A 21554-nucleotide genomic window follows, 5' to 3' on the forward strand; every position below is an offset into this window, starting at 1 on the left:
ACCGTCCCACCGCACTGCTCCCCATGGGGCGCCACTGAGGGCTGCCCCCTTGCACGGGTGATGCAAATGCAATTTCGTTGTGTGCAGTGTGCAGTGTTCACTTGTGTGCTGTGGAGTGCTGTGTCACAATGACAATGGGAGTTGGAGTTTCCCAACGGGCTTTCTTTCAAATAAATGACCCATGATTCAGCAACAGCCTCCACAGCCAATTGGGATGTTGGAATGCTTGCAATCTGCTTTTAACGGGTATACTCTGTTCTATCGCTTCTATCGCTTGTACCACTCTGCTACACAGTCCAGCGATTCTCTGTTGCTCGATATCTCGTCGCTGCCGGTGTGTTTGCTTGGTAAGTGTTGAATTAACACTGCACTTCAACATTTACGGCGCACAAACTGTGACACATTTTTTTCTTGCTGACAGGCACAGAAAACAGAATAAGACAACTGTGGCTACAGAGATTATGGCACAAGGGAGGTGTACAGCACTAACCTAAAGGCAAATATATAGTATTTACAAAATGCACACAGGTGGCTAGGGCACTATTTCTCCTTTAGCACCATTGCAGTCCATGAACATCACATTTCTACTGGGTGGTGAGTGTTTGTATACTGTAGCTTAGAGAGGGGAGATATATAGTATTTCTCTCTTCCCATGACGATGAACATCTGAATAAAATAGTAATCAGAGTATATTTTCCAAAATGGACGTCTTGTTCTAGTGTCTGAAATTGGCAAATACAGTAGATGATGCAACACACAGTACGTAAGTCTTCTTCTGACATTCTGACAAGGTCCATGGCGATTCTCCGTAGAGAATTCATTCAATGCTGTTGAAAAATATACAAGTTTGGTCCGCCACACATGATGATGTGGCATTGCCTCTAAAGTAACTATACCCTGTATAATCACATGGCATGTTCATCGTTGACCTTAATGGACTTTGTCTCTTATGGCCCTGCACAATTGCTGTAGGTGAGACACTACATTCTGATGGTCTCAAAACATTTAGAAACATGTGGCACTTCCATATTCATTTTTTCATTTGGGAATGGTCTGAGGACCAGTCTGTGCGAGACTTATTGGGAAACTTCAGCACCCCAGCATATTATGGAAAACCCACTAAGTCCAGAAAGAAAGAAAAACATTCCTTTTAGATCTTCAAAGGAAGTCCCAGGTATAATCATAAACAAAACAAAAAAACAAATATCCCTCTCAATCCATGTAAATGTTCCAGCTAAGTTCATTAAGACATAAAAGATCCTTCTGAATCCACAATGCAAAGGTTCCCACTGTGTTCCTCCAAAGACAGGTTTGTTCAAGCATTGGCCAGCTGGGCTCATGATACGCAGGCTTGATACTCAATACATACTCAATTCACGGGGGGATCCAACAAGGGCAGCTTGGTTGCAGCTAAACAGGCACTCACAATCTCTAGAACACCATGGCTCTTTAGGTACAGTGATGGAGGCACCACCTTGGTGCAGCTTATAGATGACTATAACTCATGTGGAGCTTGGACAGAGAGTGTCATGACTCATGTGGACATAGTCTATCTGACATAAACAATGTGGGCTTGGTTGAGGGCAAGACAATAGTGAGATGGTCCTCTTGAGCCCTTGTTTGCACTCAGACAGTGTGGGCTTGGTTGAGGAGAAGACTGTAGTGCCATCGTCTTCTTGAGCCCTTGTTACGTATACGCACGTAGGCTTGGGATCTGGACAGGCCCAGAGTCAGATCGGCTTGGTCCAAATCCAGTTCCAATGGAGGTTGGCTGACGTTACTCCACAGTTACCACAGCCTGGTAACTCATACAGGAGTGGTCCGTCTGTTGAGGGTGTCGTTGAGGTCGTTGGGGAAGCAGTTGTGCACCTGCAGGAAGGCGGCGGGGTCGTGTTCCGGGCTGTAGGTGCTGTCCGTGCCCGCCTTGAGGGAGTGCTCACGGGTCAGCGTGTACATGGAGATGTCCCCCAGGGGCGCCGTGCCGCCCGCGCTTCCGCTGCCCCCTCCGCCGCCGCCCCCGCCCCCCACCGACGCCTCGTGCGAGGAGGCCTCGGTGGAGTGGGAGCTCTCGCGCGACGGCCGCCGGCGGTAGCGGAAGCTGGGGATGCGGGAGTAGGGCGAGGAGGAGGAGGCCGTGCGCACGAAGGCGTGGCGGGAGTGCAGGCGGATCACCTCCTTGTTCTTCTCGATGTAGATGTTGACGGCCAGCACGGCCACCATCTCGGCCACGATGAAGGACAGCGCGCCGAAGTAGAAAGACCAGCCGTAGTTGTACTGGCTCTTCTTGTCCTCGCCCTTCTTGTCGCCGGGGTCGCCCGTGTTGCTCGAGATGTAGACGATAATCCCGATGATGTTGCTTAGGCCTAGAAATAACCAAGAGATAAAAAGAGACTTTCTTTGAGACCGTGATGATGTTCCTGCACAGTTCTGCTTGCAGTGTTAATGCAACACTGTTCTGAGAATATATAGGACCCAATTAAGGTAGAGTTAATTCAACTCTGAGCTTTGAATGTACACGTAGTGAGTTGAATTCTTCTATCCTTTCTAGCTACAGGTGTTCTGGGTTTGGCTCCTTGTGTGCCTGTCTGCCTGCAATGTCAAATGGGGAAACTATTTCACTTTCACGCTGCTATGTTCCACTGCACATTTGATGTTTATTTCTGGCTTGAGTGCTCCGGAGAAGATGTGAAGAGTTCAGATGCAAAAACCCCTAACTCCATTTCTGAAGACCTGCACTTCTATATTTTTAGAGAATTCTGTTGTTGGTTTGGTTTACATTCATGTACTTGATAATACATATAAATAGTTATATTACATAAATAAAATAAAAATCTATGTAATTTTGATAGCTTTGTATTAAATAAAAATGAATTAAGATTATTTTCTGAGAAGGCACTTAGGGGGTTTTGCATCTTAACTCTTCATGTGACTCTGGGTATAGAGTGGTGTTAAACCTGAGCTTCTGTGGTAAAGTAACAGCACCTGTTTTACCATTTTCACTTTAATCCATCATGGGAAATACATTTAAAAACTATTTTCATACAACACTGAATTCATGAATATGATAACACCGACAGAGGTTTTGCTATTCTACAATAAAGAAAAAATAACTCTTTTTTTAAAACAACATGGAATAACCTCTTCGTGAAAATTCAAGCCAATTTGTATGATTTAGATGATCTGAGCACCTAAAAGCATTGTTTCATCATTTGTAACTCAGGTTGCAGGTTGGGTCAATAGATCAAAGAAAAACTCATTCCCCATTGCGGTACACAGCACACATTTAACCCATCAAACATGATGTGACCAAGAGGCAGCCATTACAAACACTGTCTCTGGAACATTGTGTGTGAGGACACAGTACACAATACAATTTCTCAAGGCACCCCAGTCACTGGGGTGAGACACAGTACACAATACAATTTCTCAGGGCACCCCAGTCACTGAATGGGGAAGAGTGTCATTCTCTCCACCCACACCTATCAGGAAATGCTTGTGTTACATTGCAAGTCCACTGCCATATCTGCTTCCCCAACTATCACAGCCTGCATCTACACATACATTTGTATTTACCTTGAACATCTGTATTAAATGCTCCCAAAGGAAGTCCAGTTGCCTACAACTGAAATGACTTGACTAAGATGATCTGTAGAGATGGGAACCTTGACAGACACCTACTACAGACAGGTCCCAAGGAAGACCATAGGAAGGTTGTGAGCAGGCCTGACAGCTTTGGATGGGCGCATGACAAAGTCATCTGAAAGGGCCCCCCCGTCTCTCAATAGATTCAATGTACTGAGGAGGACCAAATTCTGGGCCCTCAATCACCCTGGGCCCAGGATAACTGACTCCTTTTGTCCCACCCTGTCGGCCTCCCTGGTCGTGAGGACTGACCTGCGGCTACAAAGAGGATGCCAGCGCTGAGCAGGATGCTGTTCCTCTGGCTGTACATGCGGCCCACCGCCACACACATCGCCCCCAGCAGCAGCAAGATGGAGCTCAGGATGGGGAACACACTGGACGCCCGCACTATACCTGTTGAAAACACAAGCACAGACGGAGTAAGTACAGTATGCACGGCCCTAGCCCTGGCCTCAAACAGCCAGTGTACTGCCTGTTACTTCGGAGACACAGTCCAGTGCCAACCCATCCCCCAATCCCCCGACACCCCCCCCCCCACACACACACACACACACACAAATAAAAGTACAGTATATATAACAGAAGCCAACTAGCAGAGGGTGGCATGGAACGTTAGTAAATCTCCCTCCCGAGGCCTCATACAGTATCGGTAGCACTGAGCTATTAGACTGGACCCTTTAGCTCAGCGGTATCCTGCTGTGCCTCCCATGCCCGAACTGCAGAGGTGTCAATCCCGGGTTCAGAAAGTAAAAACCCTGCCACAAATTGGATCCAACCATCTCCGAATCACCTGATAATTGAACACTCAAGACCAGCTGCTTATTAGAGTCACCTGTGTTGGAAGGAAACTGTGGCAGGGTTTTTACTTTCTGGACCAGGAATTGACACCTCTGCGGCGAACTGGAGCATTGACTAGGAGGTGGCAGGTGCGAGCCCCGAGTGGTGGACTGCGCAGGAACACCTCAGTCACACTGGTGCCTTTGACCCGCAATGGGAGTGAGGTTTAGGGAGGTGAGTGTAACGGAGGCCAACTAGTAGCAGACTGTGGCGTGGAACGTTAGCAAACCTCCCTCCCGAAGCCTCACAGTCGTTACATATGCACACAAGGGTGAAACTATAGGATGCGCAAGGATAATCTATCGTCACATGCATATTGTGGACATATTGATTAGGGTTTGACTTTGTAACTGTGTAACACATCCTATGGACACACTTATTCATAAACACGGGCACGAACCTCCTGGACACATGCATACACACACACACACACACACACACACACACACACACACACACACACACACACACACACACACACACGCACACATACACACACACACACACACACACACACACACACACACACACACACACACACACACACACACACACACACACACACACACACACACACACACACACACACACACACACACACACACACACATCCAGATTACTAGAATAATAATGTAGTGATAATACTAAAAGCCACAGTGTATATGTGTGGGATAAGCATGGCTCATTAAAGCTAGCAGGCCTGTTTACTCACGTAGGAGGTATTCTGAGCTGTCTGTGTCGTAGTCATTATCATCTGGGAAATGATTGATCCGGTAGCAGTCTCCACTATTGATGCCTGAGGAGCAGAGGAGGAAAGTGTTCAAGTGGCTATTGAGCGTCCATACATTTGCATGTACGTACACTTACTCATCATTAGACCTTTGTTTCCCATGGCAACATACAAGTGAAGCGGATATCGAGGAACAAGACCACTTATCACCTCAGTCAGGGCTGCTGACAGCTTTGGCCGGGACCAGGACAAAGTCATCTGAAAGGGCCCCCCACCCAAAACATACAGTGCAATGAGGACCCAAGTCATGAATGTAATCAACCCACCCCACCCATCCCCTCCCACCCCAACCCGGGACAACTAACCCCTTCATCCTCCCTACCCCAACCCTGCCGGCCTCCCTGAACTCAATTGTTATCAAGTAGATCTTTCATGACTTCATGATTATGTACCAGTAACTGCTTCGTAGTTAATTAACTACAGACAAAACAAATCATGCTCCGCCATTTTGAAAAAAATGACAGTGTTGTTGTGACACCTGATTGCTTGCAAGTCGGCAAGTCAGAAGCCTAGTCAGTACAGTCCATGCGATGGTATAATTAGACGTTCATTAGCCTGTGTTGATTAGCCCTGTGTCGGTCAGTGTTTTGACAGGAAGACATGAATAAACAACATCAGAAATGTCATCCTCCTCCTCTTCACGCTGCTCCCCAGCTGAGCGAGAGATCTGTGTGTGAGTCAGACATGCACAAAAAACACCTAACCACTTTTCTTACATAACCAATGAAATAAGTTACAACCAAAATAGCTCCGCTTTTTGTCAATATCCTATTCACAGTACACGTAACTGCTACTGCTGAGCGAGGTCTGCCGGCCTTGGACAAGTCTAGCCTGAACAAAACACATTGGAGTGTAAGAAGAAATCGGGTTCACACAGTCTATCTATGCAAAATGAGCTGGAATTCAAACTGAACAAGTCCAATCAGAGATGGCAACCTGACCCCCTTGCCAATGCTAGTAGATGCACACAATGCTGTGTGTAGCGCCACCTACAGGAGACCCAAAACACTGGGCGGACACACAGCCAGACAAACAGACAAACTGAAAGACTAACACAAAGTAAAGTTTGGTGTCTTGACAGGCCTTGACACAGGCCTAGATGAAGGACTAATGAAAAAGATACTTAAAAGAAGCACAACATCCCTGCACTCAAAACATCATTATTACTATATATCTAAAAACTCTCTTTGCAATTTGTTTTACCAGCTTTACTGTATCTTTCACACTGGAGTATACATTTTGGTTACCACTCTTGTTTCTCGGCCCAAACAAAGTCTGTAACACCAGTGTCTTAATTCAAAATTCTCATGCAGTGCCAATCACTAGGGTTGTTGGTGCACTCTGACTGTCACTCACTCCAACAAGCCTGGGTCTTTGGTGTAGCGGTCAGAGACCCATTTCAGTTCCCCAGAGGTCAGGGGTCCAAATCCAGGCATGGTAACTCCACTCCCCTTTGCTACAACTGTTGGGATCCATTGGGATCGGATGCAGACTGGACTCGAACAGCCTAGTATGGGTCATTTAGCACACAGCATCCCACCCCCACTTGTCTCTTATGCTTACCGTGCAAACACACAGAATGCAAAAGGAGCGACAACGGCGACGGAAGTAATAGACTTTGTATTTAGGAGCTGGCGACAAAAGAGGCAAAAGCGATTTGGACAACAAGAGGCGATTTGAGCAACACGAGCGACTGTTAGCGAATATTATGGTAATGAGCTATGATGCGGTTCTTTGACAGTCATCACAGCCAACTGGAATGTCGGAATGCTTGCTGCTTTTACTGTCACAATGATAGGCTACTCTGATGCTTTTATCGCTCATGTTGTTCTTGCTGCGAAAACAGCAACGCTTTGTAGCTTTTGTCTCTTTTGTCTCTTCTGGTGTGTTTGCACGGTTACTCCTGACCATGAGATGAATGATGGGCAGGGAAGGCGACAGGGGAGGATAAAGGGGTCAGTTGTCTCGGCGCTGGGAAAACTACCCCAAAATTGGTCGCAAAATTGGGTCCTTATTACATTGTATGTATTGGGTCAGGGACCGGTTTAGCTGATTTTGTCCCGGGCCTGGCCAAAGCTGTCAGCGGCCCTGGTGAGGGGTAGTGGGTGGTGGTGGTGGGGGTGAAGGGTAGTGGGTGGTGGTGGTGGTGGTGGTGGTGGTGGTGGGGGTGAAGGTTAGTGGGTGGTGGTGGTGGTGGTGGTGACTGGTAGTGGGTGGGGGTGGTGTGGAGGGGTAGTGGGTAGTGGTGTGGAGGGGTAGTGGGCGGTGGTGGTGGTGGGGGTGACTGGTAGTGGGTGGTGGTGGTGGTGGTGGGGGTGACTGGTAGTGGGTGGTGGTGGTGGGTGGGGGTGACTGGTAGTGGGTGGTGGTGGTGGTGGTGGTGGTGGGGGTGACTGGTAGTGGGTGGTGGTGGTGGTGGTGGTGGTGGGGGTGACTGGTAGTGGGTGGTGGTGGTGGTGTCTGGTAGTGGGTGGGTGGGGTGGTGGGGGTGAGGGGTAGTGGGTAGTGGTGGTGGGGGTGACTGATAGTGGGTGGTGGTGGTGGTGGGGGTGACTGGTAGTGGGTGGTGGTGGTGGGGGTGACTGGTAGTGGGTGGTGGTGGTGGGGGTGACGGGTGTAGTGAGTGGTGTGGGTGGGGGTGACGGGTGGTGGTGGTGGGGGTGATGGGTGGTGGGTGTTGGTGGTGGTGGTGGGGGTGAGGGGTAGTGGGTGGTGGTGGTGGTGGTGGTGGGGGTGAGGGGTAGTGGTGGTGGTGGGGGTGACTGGTAGTGGGTGGTGGTGGTGGGGGTGAAGGGTAGTGGGTGGTGGTGGTGGTGGTGGGGGTGGGTGGTGGTGGTGGTGGTGGGGGTGACTGGTAGTGGGTAGTGGTGGTGGTGGTGGGGCTGGGGGGTGGTGGTGGTGGTGGTGGGGGTGACTGGTAGTGGGTGGTGGGTGGTGGTGGTGGGGGTGACTGGTAGTGGGTGGTGGTGGTGGTGGTGGGGTGCTGGTAGTGAGTGGTAGTGGTGGGGGTGACGGGTGGTGGTGGTGGTGGGGGTGACGGTGGGTGGTGGTGGTGGTGGTGGGTGGTTGGTAGTGGGTGGTGGTGGTGGGGGTGACTGGTAGTGGGTGGTGGTGGTGGTGGTGGGGTGTAGTGAGTGGTGGTGGTGGGGGTGACGGGTGGTGGTGGTGGGGGTGACGGGTGGTGGTGGTGGTTGGTGGGTGGTGGGGGTGAGGGTAGTGGGTGTGGTGGTGGGGGTGGTGGGGGTGAAGGGTAGTGGGTGGTGGTGGTGGTGGGGGTGACTGGTAGTGGGTGGTGGTGGTGGTGGTGAAGGGTAGTGGGTGGTGGTGGTGGTGGGGGTGACTGGTAGTGGTGGTGGTGGTGGGGGTGAAGGGTAGTGGGTGGTGGTGGTGGGGGTGACTGGTAGTGGTGGTGGTGGTGGGGGTGAAGGTTAGTGGGTGGTGGTGGTGGGGGTGACTGGTAGTGGGTGGTGGTGGTGGTGGGGGTGACTGGTAGTGGGTGGTGGGTGAAGGGTAGTGAGTGGTAGTGGAGTGGGGGGTGACGTGGGTGGGTGGTGGTGGGTAGTGGGTGTTGGTGGTGGTGGTGGGGGTGACTGGTAGTGCGTGGTGGTGGTGGTGGGGGTGAGTGGTAGTGGGTGGGTGGTGGTGGTGGGGGTGACTGGTAGTGGGTGGTGGTGGTGTGGGTGAAGGGTAGTGGGGTGGTGGTGGGGGTGAGCGGTGGTGGTGGTGGTGGTGGGGGTGAAGGGTAGTGGGTGGTGGTGGTGGTGGGGGTGACTGGTAGTGGGTGGTGGTGGTGGTGGGCGTGACTGGTAGTGGGTGGTGGTGGTGGTGGGGGTGAGTGGTAGTGGGTGGTGGTGGTGGGGGTGACTGGTAGTGGGTGGTGGTGGTTGTCCTGTGGGGCTACTCATCCTGAATATACTGACATAGAGGAGACTGACTCCAGTGCTCAAGGGAGACAGCTGTAGCTGTAGCTCTCTTTTCGCCTGTCAGTAAAAACGTGCTTTCAGGACAGTTACTGACAACCGACGACAGAGAACATGGGTTATCTTTTGCGTCGACAAAGCTGAACATGACAGATCAAATAATATGTCAAACTGCCTCACTGAATAACGCACAAACATCACACATGCTCCTGTCATGCCAAAAGGCCCCAAAAGAGCTTCTGATGGTTCCAGGTGTGTGTGTGTGTGTGTGTGTGTGTGTGTGTGTGTGTGTGTGTGTGTGTGTGTGTGTGTGTGTGTGTGTGTGCGTGCGTGTGCGTGTGTGTGTGTGTGTGTGTGTGTGTGTGTGTGTGTGTGTGTGTGTGTGTTTATGCGTGTGCATGTATGTGTGTGTGAGAGAGAGACAGAGACAGAGACAGAGAGTTTGTAGATGTGTAAGTGTGCACATACTGTATGTTTTGAGTGGATGAATTAGTGTATGTCCTGTTAGTGTATGAAATAGTGAGATGGTGTGTGTGTGTGTGTGTGTGTGTGTGTGTGTGTGTGTGTGTGAGAACGTGTGTGAACGTGTGTGTGTGTGTGAACGTGTGAGTGTGTGTGCGAACGCACGTGTGTGTGAACGCGTGAGTGTGTGTGAACGTGTGTGTGTGTGTGTGTGTGTGTGTGTGTGTGTGTGTGTGTTTGTGTGTGTGTATGTGCATGTGCATGTGCGTGCGTGTATGTCTGTGCGTGTTACACAGGAAGGGCCAACAGAGTCTGTGCCGGGGGCCCTGAGGTGAGACGGTGCAACACGCTGTTAACTGGGTCTGCTGTTTAATCAGGAGCATCCAATTAATTAGAGTTAAATAGGTCTGAGGAAGTGGAGCACTGTTGCTTTTTCCCTCTTCTCTCAGCCAGCCATTGTTTTAAAAAGAAGGGCCTATTTAGGGCCGAAGCTGTGAGCTAGACTCTCCAAGCTGATGAAGGCTTAAGTATACCCCGGAATGTCATATAGCTAATCAACTTAAAAATCACGTTGAAAACATAGAGCCATAGCATAATATTCTTAAAATGTATACCAAATATATATATATATACACACACACACACACACACACACACACACACACACACACACACACACACACACACACACACACACACACACACACACACACACACACACACACACACACACACACACACACACACACACACATATATATATATGCCACAACAATATCCAGATTGTTGAGATTATTGCACATCCCAAAGGGGTAATTTCCCCTGGGCCCATGGAGAGGGAGAGACCAGAATTTGGTCCTCATTACATTTTATGTATTGGGTGGGTGGGGGCCTTTCACATTACTTTTGTCCTGGGCCCAGCCAACGCTGTCAGCTGGCCTGAATAATGCATTCCTGCTCTGTATTCCACCTAGATGGATGTAAAATGCAAACCTGCTTTCTTCATTATTCTACAGGCGTTCATGTAGCACATCTGTATTCTCTATTTGTGGTCCAAATGTGGATTTCAAAGATGTCTGACTGATGCCAATATTCTCTCTCTCTCTCTCTCTCTCTCTCTCTCTCTCTCTCTCTCTCTCTCTCTCTCTCTCTCTCTCTCTCTCTCTCTCTACCAGAGCAGCCATTTTCTGTAATCGTCCAGTTCATGCTTAGATGTAGAAATGCATGATTTTCAAGGCACTGTTTACACGCCGCTTGGCTTGACAGACAAGACCACAAGACCTGACCATGAAAAACAGAGCTTGTCCAATCCTGCCAACATGTGTAAATAATGCATGCAACAGGACGTTCAGAGTCTGCATGTTAGGGCTCTGAAAACATATTTGTGAGAGATGAAATAGTAATATAACTAAGGACAAGGAAAAGATAAAGGAAACAGTCATGACCAGGGCTGCTGGCAGCTTTTTCCGGGCTCAGGACAAAGTCATCTGACCGCCCATCCAATACATACAATCAGGGCTCCAAATTGACATTAGACAACAGGCCAAATGCTGGTCAAAATTCAGTTTGGCTGGTAGAAAAGACCAACTCACTAGCCAGTTTGACCCATTAGTGAGTGTGTTTGGCTAATAAGATTAACTTCTACTAGCCATTTTGGCTGCCTACAATGTAATGAAATCCCAATATTAGGTCCCCTCGTTCCCAGGGCCTGGGTCAACTGCCCCCTTTGCCTCCAGCTTCCCTGGTGATGACTGAACCATATCTAGGCCTATATTAGAACACCTGTCACCTGTCAAAGAATATAAAAATGCTGGAGCTCATGGGAGAGCAAGACAGGAAAACAACACCCCCACAATGGATGCCATAGTTACTATTTCTAGTTATCTTCTCCTGATCCCTAATCATATTTATTACATCCCCGAAACGCGGAGCGTCGGGGATGTAATGGTTTTGCGTGCACCGCCGCCGCGTCCGCGTCCGCGTCCGCCGCCGCGTAAGGTCTTTCGTGTTAACGCGATAACTTTTGAACGGATGTTTGGATTTGTCCCAGATTTGGTGTGTGAATGCTCTAGGGTGAGTTCATGAACTGATTACAGTTTGGAGGTCAACAATTTCAAGATGGCCAAATTCAAGATGGCCGAATTTTTGTTTGGCCCATTACTTCTGACCGGGTGGATGGATTTGTCCCAGATTTGGTGCGTGAATGCTGCAGGGTAGGTTCATGAACTGATTCGAGTTTGGAGGTCAACACTTTCAAAATGGTGGAATTTTTATTTGGCCCATAACTTCTGACTGGGTGGATTGATTTGCCCGGTAACTCCTTAATTTAATGGTTCACCATTTCAGTGAATCTACCATATCAGGTAGGCCTACAGTGTAATAACCAGTGTAACAATATTTAATACCATGTAATACTAGAGTAATACCAGTGTAAAAATAGGCAGTACCAGGTACAGTGTAATAACCAGTGTAACAATATGTAATACCATGTAATACTAGTGTAATACCAGTGTACAAATATGCAATACCATGTAATACCACTTACACACAAATAGCCTACATGATATAAGTACAAAATTGGTACATGGTGTCACACTGGTATGACGTGGTATTAAATATTGTTACACTGGTTATTACACTGTACCTAATGTGGTATATCCACTGTAATAGTGAACCATTAAAACAGTGTTACCATTTGCCCCATTTTTTCCTTCATTTTCACAATAGTCATTTGGTTTTAAGCCTATGCACGTCATTGATCTATGTATAGATATTAAATATATTTATTTTATATTTTGTATTTATCATAAACGTTCATGAAAAGGTGGACGGGAGTGGTAGGAATGATTGGGGACTGGAAGCGTCGCGTTTCGGGGATATACCTTAAGCAGTCGAAGGCGACTGCACAGGCAGTCTAGTTTCTCATTCCTTTGTTATCAGATCAATTGATTATCCGATGTAGATGTTGCTTTCTTATGTGTGTGTTTGTCTGCCAGTGGTTAAGGCTGCACACACACACACACACACACACACACACACACACACACACACACACACACACACACACACACACACACACACACACACACACACACACACACACACACACACACACACACACACACACGCATGCACACTTCCTGCTTGTGTGTCTCTCTGGTAGCACCTGAATGTCATTAGTAAAACCTGCGATAACTGCTTCTGACAAACTAATTTCTGTCGAACAGAAAACGGTAGTGTCAGAAACGTCTTAGCCGATTTGTTCCAACACCTTCCATTTTCACTCACACCTGAATGCAGGCAGTCTAATCCTCTTAAGACACAGTCTGGTGTGCAAGAAAAGGTGCACATCTATAGCTGCAATGCAATAATTGTTAGACATAACCAGAACAGACATGGAAAGATGCAAAAAAAAGAAGCCAAAACATTTGTACAAACCTCTAGAACAGTAATATGAAATCGTGTGCTGTAAATTGTTAATCAAGTCTCCAATGAAAACAAATCTATAATGGGAAAAAAACCAAAACACATGATTTACTTGAAGAAAAAAACCCCTCTCCACTGAGTATGATGCTCTGTCTCACAGATGTCCCTCACCACAGGGGGAATTCAGCAGTGCTACACACACAACAATTACACAACAATTAGGTCAGCAGTATGAAAATTGCTAGACTAAAGCAGACCAACCAAATAAGGTTTTTTTTGTTTCATGTGCATGGCCCTGAAGGCCTCTGACAGGTATTACGTACACCATGTGACAAGAACAGATGCTGGCCAAGGCTGCCGTCATCCGTTCGTCTGCCCACACTCCCTTTCACATCACGTGCTACACAAAGACAAATGTTTGTCTCTCAATCTGCATTTTGGAACAGACCCAAAGGCACTGGCTGCTCCATGTCTTAATTAATTTGTGATACATGTTTAATGGCACAGCATGCACTCACAATCGACAAAGTGTTTCTTACACATTGATCACATTCCACCATATTTAGTATTTCACTTAGCATTGAATATCTAGAATACCACAAGACCTATTATGAAAGATTTCATAAAGGTTGGGTCAGGCATATGGCTTTTTCCCTCTTTCTTAATGGTGCTGACCAAAAGAAAGTATAAAAGACAAATAAGAGGAAAAGGATGCACCATGCATTAACAACTTTTTTATTTCGCTACACAGACGCATTTCGGCGTTCTGGCCTCCTCAGTGTGTGATTATGAGTGATTTCCCGTTATGAAAAGGAGATGGCAAAAAAAGCATTATCTGCACAATCTATTGTATTGATTGGACATGTTCTTGGGTAAAGGCTGATAACTGTAAGCTATTCAACTCACCACTTGTCTATTGTTCACAGAACAGGAAACTGGCTGTCTTCTATGAACGGTGTGAATGGGTTCATCTGTTTCCATTAAATTGAGATCACGATTTGTATGAGTGTAGCTTGTGATACGTACATTCCTTGTGTGTGTGTGTGTGTGTGTGTGTGTGTGTGTGTGTGTGTGTGTGCAAGCTTATTGTTCTTGTGTTTGGCAGCCTAGGACATGTACATAGGCTTGCATTGCGTGGACTGCAACTCTGTGGACTCAATAAGGACAATTCAAAAAAGACTGCTAAATACTGCTCAATTTCTGCAACAATTGGTAGTTTAGCAATATGGCGAAGGAGGTGCCATGTCTACCCCTAAACAACTTAAATTAACCAGGCCATTCTGACCTATGATTCTGATCAGTCCCTACTGATTGCTCTGACATTTGCTTCCATCACTATTTTGATTTGTAATGCTGCCTTCTTGGTGAGATCCAAATAAAAGTACTAAACTGTGTGTGTGTGTGTGTGTGTGTGTGTGTGTGTGTGTGTGTGTGTGTGTGTGTGTGTGTGTGTGTGTGTGTGTGTGTGTGTGTGTGTGTGTGTGTGTGTGTGTGTGTGTGTGTGTGTGTGTGTGTGTGTGTATCATGTGCATGTGCATGTGCATGTGTGTGCGACTGTGAATGTGTGTGCGGATGTTGGTTGTGTGCCTAAGTGCTTGTGTGGCTGTGTGTGTTTGTATATCTGTCTGTGTATGGGTGTGTGCCTATGAATACATGTGTTTGTGTGTCCATATGTAGAGTGTGATGATGTGTATGATAGGCTGTATGCACATGTGTACCCGCATGCATGTATATGAAAGTGTGTGTTTCCCATACGTTTGTGTTCATATACAGTACATGTGTATTAGGATATGTGTGTATAATCAGTACACATGTACAGTAGTATATTTAAAATGTGTGTGTGTGTGTGTGTGTGTGTGTGTGTGTGTGTGTGTGTGTGTGTGTGTGTGTGTGTGTGTGTGTGTGTGTGTGTGTGTGTGTGTATAAGAGAACGGGGAGAGTAATTGCACCCTGAGAAAGCCAATATGACTGTTGTAGCTGTAGGCTGGCCATTATGCGCTCACCTCCCTGCTCTGATCCACCGCACCGCACCACACCTCCTCGCACCACACCTCCTCGCACCACACCTCCTCACACCTCCCCCGCCTCGCACCTCCCCGCACCGCACCTCCCCACACCACCCTGCACCGCTGTGTTAAACAGGAGCCGTGCATTAGCCACCCGTTCTCTCATCTCCCCTACTCTCAGCACCGGCACCTGCACCTGCCCCATGGGGATACACATGCGTATACACTACACTGCCTACGATATCAGACTCTCACTCACCACACACACACACACACACACACACACACACACACACACACACACACACACACACACACACACACACACACACACACACAGAATGGCAACATTCACTACCATCCGCACCTATCCCTTAAGCACTCACACACACAACTACCAACCCAACCACCCACGCACACATTCACGCGACCACCACCCACCCACGAACGCATAACACACACATAACACATTTACCCAAAATATGCAATGCACACATACAAACATTATTTACACAGACACACAGACAGACAGACAGACAGACAGACAGACAGACACACACACACACACACACACACACACACACACACACACACACACACACACACACACACACACACACACACACACACACACACACACACATAACACATTTACCCAAAATATGCAATACACACATACACACATTATTTACACACACACACACACACACACACACACACACACACACACACACACACACACACACACACACACACACACACACACACACACACACACACACACACACACACACACACACACACACACACCAATGCAAAAAACACCAGCATCAACAGCTCACTCACGCACAAATACGCACACTCTACCATCACCATCGCCACATCTTCCCTCAGGCTCTCTATCATCATTAGAACCCCCCGACCCCCCCTTTCCACCCCCTTCCCTCCCTCTAGCTCTCTCTGAGCAGGGGACAAGGTTGCCAGATGAGACTGAGGATTTCCATCCCAAAAAATGCCCAAAACCCACCTGGAAACACTAAATCCCACTCAATTTGAACAAAATGTTGTTGATTTCTATGGTCACAAATGTGCAGAAAATCTGCCCAAATGCCTGTTTTTTTTATATATTTTTAAATTTTATTTATTTATTTATTTATTTTTACCATTTTTACCTGTAGACGGCCATCCTAAGCAGTCCAATTTGGGCAGGAAACAGCCCAATCTGGTAACACTGTCCAGGGCCCCTGATGGAAGCGTGCTGCTCATCATTCACAAAAAATTACTCTGCCCCTCTTCCTCTCCTCTCACCTCCCTCCAACCACCTCCCCACTCTCCTCTCTTCACCGCTAAGCCTTTACTTGGCTGGTCACCACCTGACCTAATCACAAGTGTCTTTCAGATCGAAACGATTATGCAGAGCTAAAGGCAGTAGTATGCCTTAGTTCCCAGGCTAAGCCTTTACAAGATAAACCTTTGAATCCAAAGTGATACTCTCACCCAGCAGAGTTTAAATGGCTACCCAAGGGTCTTGTACAAAGTAGGTTTGAGATTGACCACGTACATACAGTAAGCTACTGTATTCATCTCCCTAAATAAATGTCAATTTAATGTGCAGGAATTAAATATTCAAGATGTTATGCCAATGAATATTATTTTCCTTATTAACACGGTAAGTTGCCTGTAATATCCGGCCCTTCAGTCAATATTCTAAACCCAGTGTGGCCCTTGGGAGAAAATAATGGCCCTCTCCTGCCCTTCTGTCTACTGTCTCCTCCACCCCTCTGCTCCATCCACCTCCTCTATCCTCTCCTCTCCCTTCTTCATCTTCAACCACGTCTCCTATCCTCCTCTTCCATACCCTACCATTCCCCCTCTTCTCTCTCCATGCATTCACCTTTCCTCGTCTCTTCTCTTCTCGTCTCTTCTCTTCTCTTCTCTTCTCTTCTCTTCTCTTCTCTTCTCTTCTCTTCACCTTTTGCATCCCCCACCATCTCTCCTGCCTTCCATCCATCTCTCCTCTCCTTTCGTCTCCTCTCCTCTCCTCCCCTCCCCTCTCACCATCTCTTCTCTTCCATACCCTACCTTCTCATCTCCTCCTCTCCCACCACCACCTCTTATCACTTCTGCTCTCCTCTCTCAATTCCACTCCTCACCCTCCTGGGCATAGTGGCAGAGCCACGCTGCTTCCTGCCGTCCTGGCTTGCCCATAGCCCCTCTCTTGGCTGCATATCTGAAGGAAGGGCCCCTTCGTGTGCGTCATAAAAAGAGACGGTAGAAAGTCATCTCGGCCGGCTCAGTGGGCTGTGTGGAGATAGTGTCAGGTTGGGGGTGGAGTGGGGTAAAAACAAGGAGACATGGTGAGAGAAACACAAGCAGGAAGTGTGAATGTGTGTGTGTGTGTGTGTGTGTGTGTGTGTGTGTGTGTGTGTGTGTGTGTGTGTGTGTGTGTGTGAGAGAGAGAGAGAGAGAGAGAGAGAGAGAGAGAGAGAGAGAGAGAGACAGATAGAACGAGAAAGAGAAAGATAAAAGAGAGAGAGTGATGTGGAGAAATGGATTCCCGTGGTCTGCCTGGAAGCGCTACAGCGCTCACACGACGACAGTGGCAGCACACCTTCTCCATGGCAACGTCAGCTCTGTTTCGCGCCAATCTGATTTCCATAATGTCTCCTAGGACGCCTTTGACATCTTCATTGTGCTTTAATACAACAACCAATAACACTCCCCCCCAGCCCAGCCCAGCCCAGCCCCCTCATCGCATTCCCAAAGCTCATTTCTCAGCACCCTTCAGCTATGTGAGGAGGTGGGCATGGGAGGGGGGGAGCTGGGGCTGAGGACTGGAGGGGAGGGTTGGTGCCTACTAGGCAGAGCCCATCAAAACAGCTGTCACAATTTGGCTACCGGATGTCACAGGATGTTATTGGTGCAAATTAATCCAGGTACTGAAAGGCAGTAATAATGTTGCTCACCTGTGGTAATTGTAAAACAACCTCCTGCAATAACAAATCCTTTGATATTTTTTTAATCTGGCAACGCAGCAATCATACGGTCGGCAGGCAGGGTAAGGCAGATAAGAAATGGCCTCCTGTCGTCAAGCTATGAATTGGATGAATGAAAAAGTCTTCACAGACAAGGTCTTTGTGTGTGTGTGTGTGTGTGTGTGTGTGTGTGTGTGTGTGTGTGTGTGTGTGTGTGTGTGTGTGTGTGTGTGTGTGTGTGTGTGCGTGTGTGTGTGCGCGCGCGCGCATGTGGGAGAGAGCAAGAGAAAGAGAGACAGAGAGAGAGAGAGAGAGCAAGAGAGAGAGGGAGAGAAAGAGAGAGAGAGAGAGAATGAGAGAGAGAGAGAGAGAGAGAGAGAGAGGGAGAGAGAGAGAATAAAATAAAAAAAAAATCAGACAGACCAGAGTGTGCGTACAGATGACCCATATATTACATAGTATCACTACTAAAAACTGAGTTGGTCAGCCTGTGAATGGGCATTCATGCAGCAATAGAGTGGACCCGCCCCTCCTTGACTCCTTGGCATGGATCCTCGCTCGTTAGCACCACTGATTTGGTGTGCTAAGCAGTGGCGGATGGACACCAGAAGCCGCCCGGAGGCTAATTAGTGACTTGTGGCCTTTCAGAGGAGCTGACACCTTTTAATTACAGATCAGTGGCTCATGCTGTGAACGGAAAAGCGACAGTTCTCAACCTTGTCTTATCTTCTCACGAATGATGTGCACTTGCCATGGCTTCATGTCTTTAGTCTCCTTCTTCATTTAAATAAGTGTTCTGCAGAGATGGTGCCAACCTCCTGACCTTGCTCCCCCCCCCCCAACCCCCCACATGTTCCGTGTCTTCCACGTCCCACCCCCTTTCCATTGCTTTAGGTAGCAAAAAACATCCCCATGATAATTTGAATTCATAATTTCAAGTCCACATGCATGCTTGTAGTCTGTGATATTAATTGCAATATTGCTTCAGCACCACATAAATGGACAGCTCAGAGCAGGTGACAGGTCATAATGTGCATGTTTCTTCAGCACATTAATTCGCGACAAAACAAGTCACATAACGTTAACGTCACGTCGGTTCAGTCCTGGGCACTGCAGTGGTGGGCAGCGCGTAACAGGTCATATAACATGGACATTACTTCAGCACCACGGTGCTGGACAGCGCATAACAGGTCATATAACATGCACATTACTTCAGCACCACGGTGCTGGACAGCGCATAACAGGTCATGTAGCGTGAACATCAGGCTACTGCATTACAGTAGATTACTTCAGATCCACAGTGAAAGACGGCACACAACAGGTCATAGGCCTATAACGTGGACATTAGCCTACTTCAGTAGCCTACCTCTGTTGTGGACAGAGCGTAACAGGTCACATAACGTGGATATGACTTTGTCCACGGCGGTGGACAGCGCACAACAGGTCACCGTGGGCGCTTCATGTATTCCGCCATAGAAGCACATGCGCACGGATGGTCTGTAATGCTATTGATCATTTTCACCAAAGAGCAGAATGTAGAGCTCTTGAAGCGGTGCTTTTCACCTAAGCAAATAGCCTATTAGGTTTCATATCATGACCTTAGTCCAAACTAAGAAAACTGTTTGTGGATAGGCTACTTTGTGCTCTTGGCAACCTATGTAACCTGTTAATCCACTCCATTGGATGGAAGTTTCACGGTTAATACTAATACACAAAGTGAAATTAGACACATTTCAGACACAATCCAACCATCCGCTTCATCTCAAACGAAATCCAGCAACAGGTCTGACTAGAACACCATGGTAGGCTACCTGTACCGAACAAGTCCCTCAGGCTATCACTGCAAAAAGTTTAGGTCTAGGGTTTCATGATTAAGCTGTAGGAAAGAATAGGGATAGTGGTTTTCCTTCTGATCCAGATTCCCTTTTCAACAGTATGTCCACATCTATGACAAGAGCAACAGATATATCTAAGGCTATTTTTAAACCTTTTAAAACCAACGTTACCATAGTGATTTCAGACAGTTGTTGCCAAGCAACAGCACCAAATACAATAAAGACATGAATGAACCCAAAGCCGCCCTAATGCATCTTCCCAATGCATTCACTCATTCACTCGTTTTGGTCCATTGAGCGTTAAGAGTGAATAAAACAGAGCATTCCATCTTAGAGCCATGCCGTATAAAATAACTGAAGCAGAGAAAGACAATTAACATGTTTGCGTCACCTCTGGAGTCTGACATAGCCTATGCTGGGGTGGAAAGCATATTCACCACAGGAAGGCTTTGTTCTTTTCTATGCATCCCTACAACAACTTAAGTATTTTTTTTTATTTTTTTTACCCAGTAGGCAGGAACAACTCGTGCGCTCTCGTCACAGTTTGAGCGCACTTGAGATTTCCTTCCCCTCTAACTTCAGGAGATGCTAGACAGGTGTAGATATCAAAACAGAGCTGATTCGACTCGAACCGATAGGCATGATCTGTCATGGACAGTAGAGTCATCCTGTCTGATTTCTAGAAAAGAGTAACACACCAAAGAGCGTGTAGAGTTGGGATAGGAAAAAAACCCAAAAAACCTAAACAAAACCAGACATTACTTCCAAAGTTTTCCAAGACATTATTATTACTAGACTATAATTATTACTATCATCATCATCATCATCATCATCATCATCATCATCATCATCAATAATAACAGTAATAATAATGAAGAAATGGTTCACATAATAACTAGGTCTTACCTTCTATGCAACAGATTCTCCATAAGCCGGAATGTGTAAGATCGCCCTTAGTTTTGGGTTTACTTTCATCCGTGGTAACGTTGGTGGCGTTACAGATGTATGCCCGAGAGTAAAGCCAATAGTCGGTACCTATAGCGATGGTCATGAGACTGAAGGCTGCGAAAGCTCCCGCCGTGGCCAGCAGCATTTGAACCCCACGGTCGCACCAAGCCATCGCGCCTCATACTAACCCGACTCCCTGTCAGCACACGAGTAGCGTCACGGCGCACATCCCATCATGTTCACGGAGTTCACTGACGAGGCACCTTTGCTTCCACACGCTGTTGCATCCAAACCGAGTCTGATCGCAAATGTCATCTCTGTGCGCGCATCCTTGGCGCCCGCGTGGAACCTCACCTCTCCGAATGGATCAACGGTTGCGCGCCGGTGTGAGTGAGGTAGGTTAAAGACTTAACCACATGAAGACCTGATTTGAGACAATGACAGTGAAGACTCTCCAATGGAAGCTCCTTTATACAAAACACAACTCCTCAAATTCTTGTTTTGAACGAAAACTTAATGGTTAAAAGAAAAACGAGGCAGTTGATGCGCAATGGTTGTGTTGCGCGCACTGACCGATGCTTCTTGTTGAGTGGAGGGAGCGAGACAGAGATAGAGCACAGTCACCAAAGCACACAAAGTACCTCCATACTACAAGCTTTCCATCACCATTTACAATAAATATTCAAGCAAATTAAATCATAGGCCTATCTGGC

The 21554-nt window shown here is 47.4% G+C and overlaps 1 protein-coding gene across 1 annotated transcript; it reads right to left on the bottom strand.

Annotated features, from left to right (window-relative positions):
• Positions 1 to 1806: 1806 nt before the first annotated feature.
• On the bottom strand, positions 1807 to 21013 carry cacng4b (calcium channel, voltage-dependent, gamma subunit 4b). The gene is made up of 4 exons (XM_063216717.1): positions 20800 to 21013; positions 5192 to 5275; positions 3895 to 4035; positions 1807 to 2363 (listed from the first exon to the last, which is right to left on the bottom strand). Exons 1-4 carry the CDS (start codon positions 21011 to 21013, stop codon positions 1807 to 1809), a joined length of 996 nt encoding a protein of 331 aa, XP_063072787.1.
• Between the last annotated feature and the right edge of the window lie 541 nt (positions 21014 to 21554).

This window comes from Engraulis encrasicolus, chromosome 2 (genome assembly GCF_034702125.1).
Source record: "Engraulis encrasicolus isolate BLACKSEA-1 chromosome 2, IST_EnEncr_1.0, whole genome shotgun sequence".
NCBI classification, from domain to species: Eukaryota; Metazoa; Chordata; class Actinopteri; order Clupeiformes; family Engraulidae; genus Engraulis; species Engraulis encrasicolus.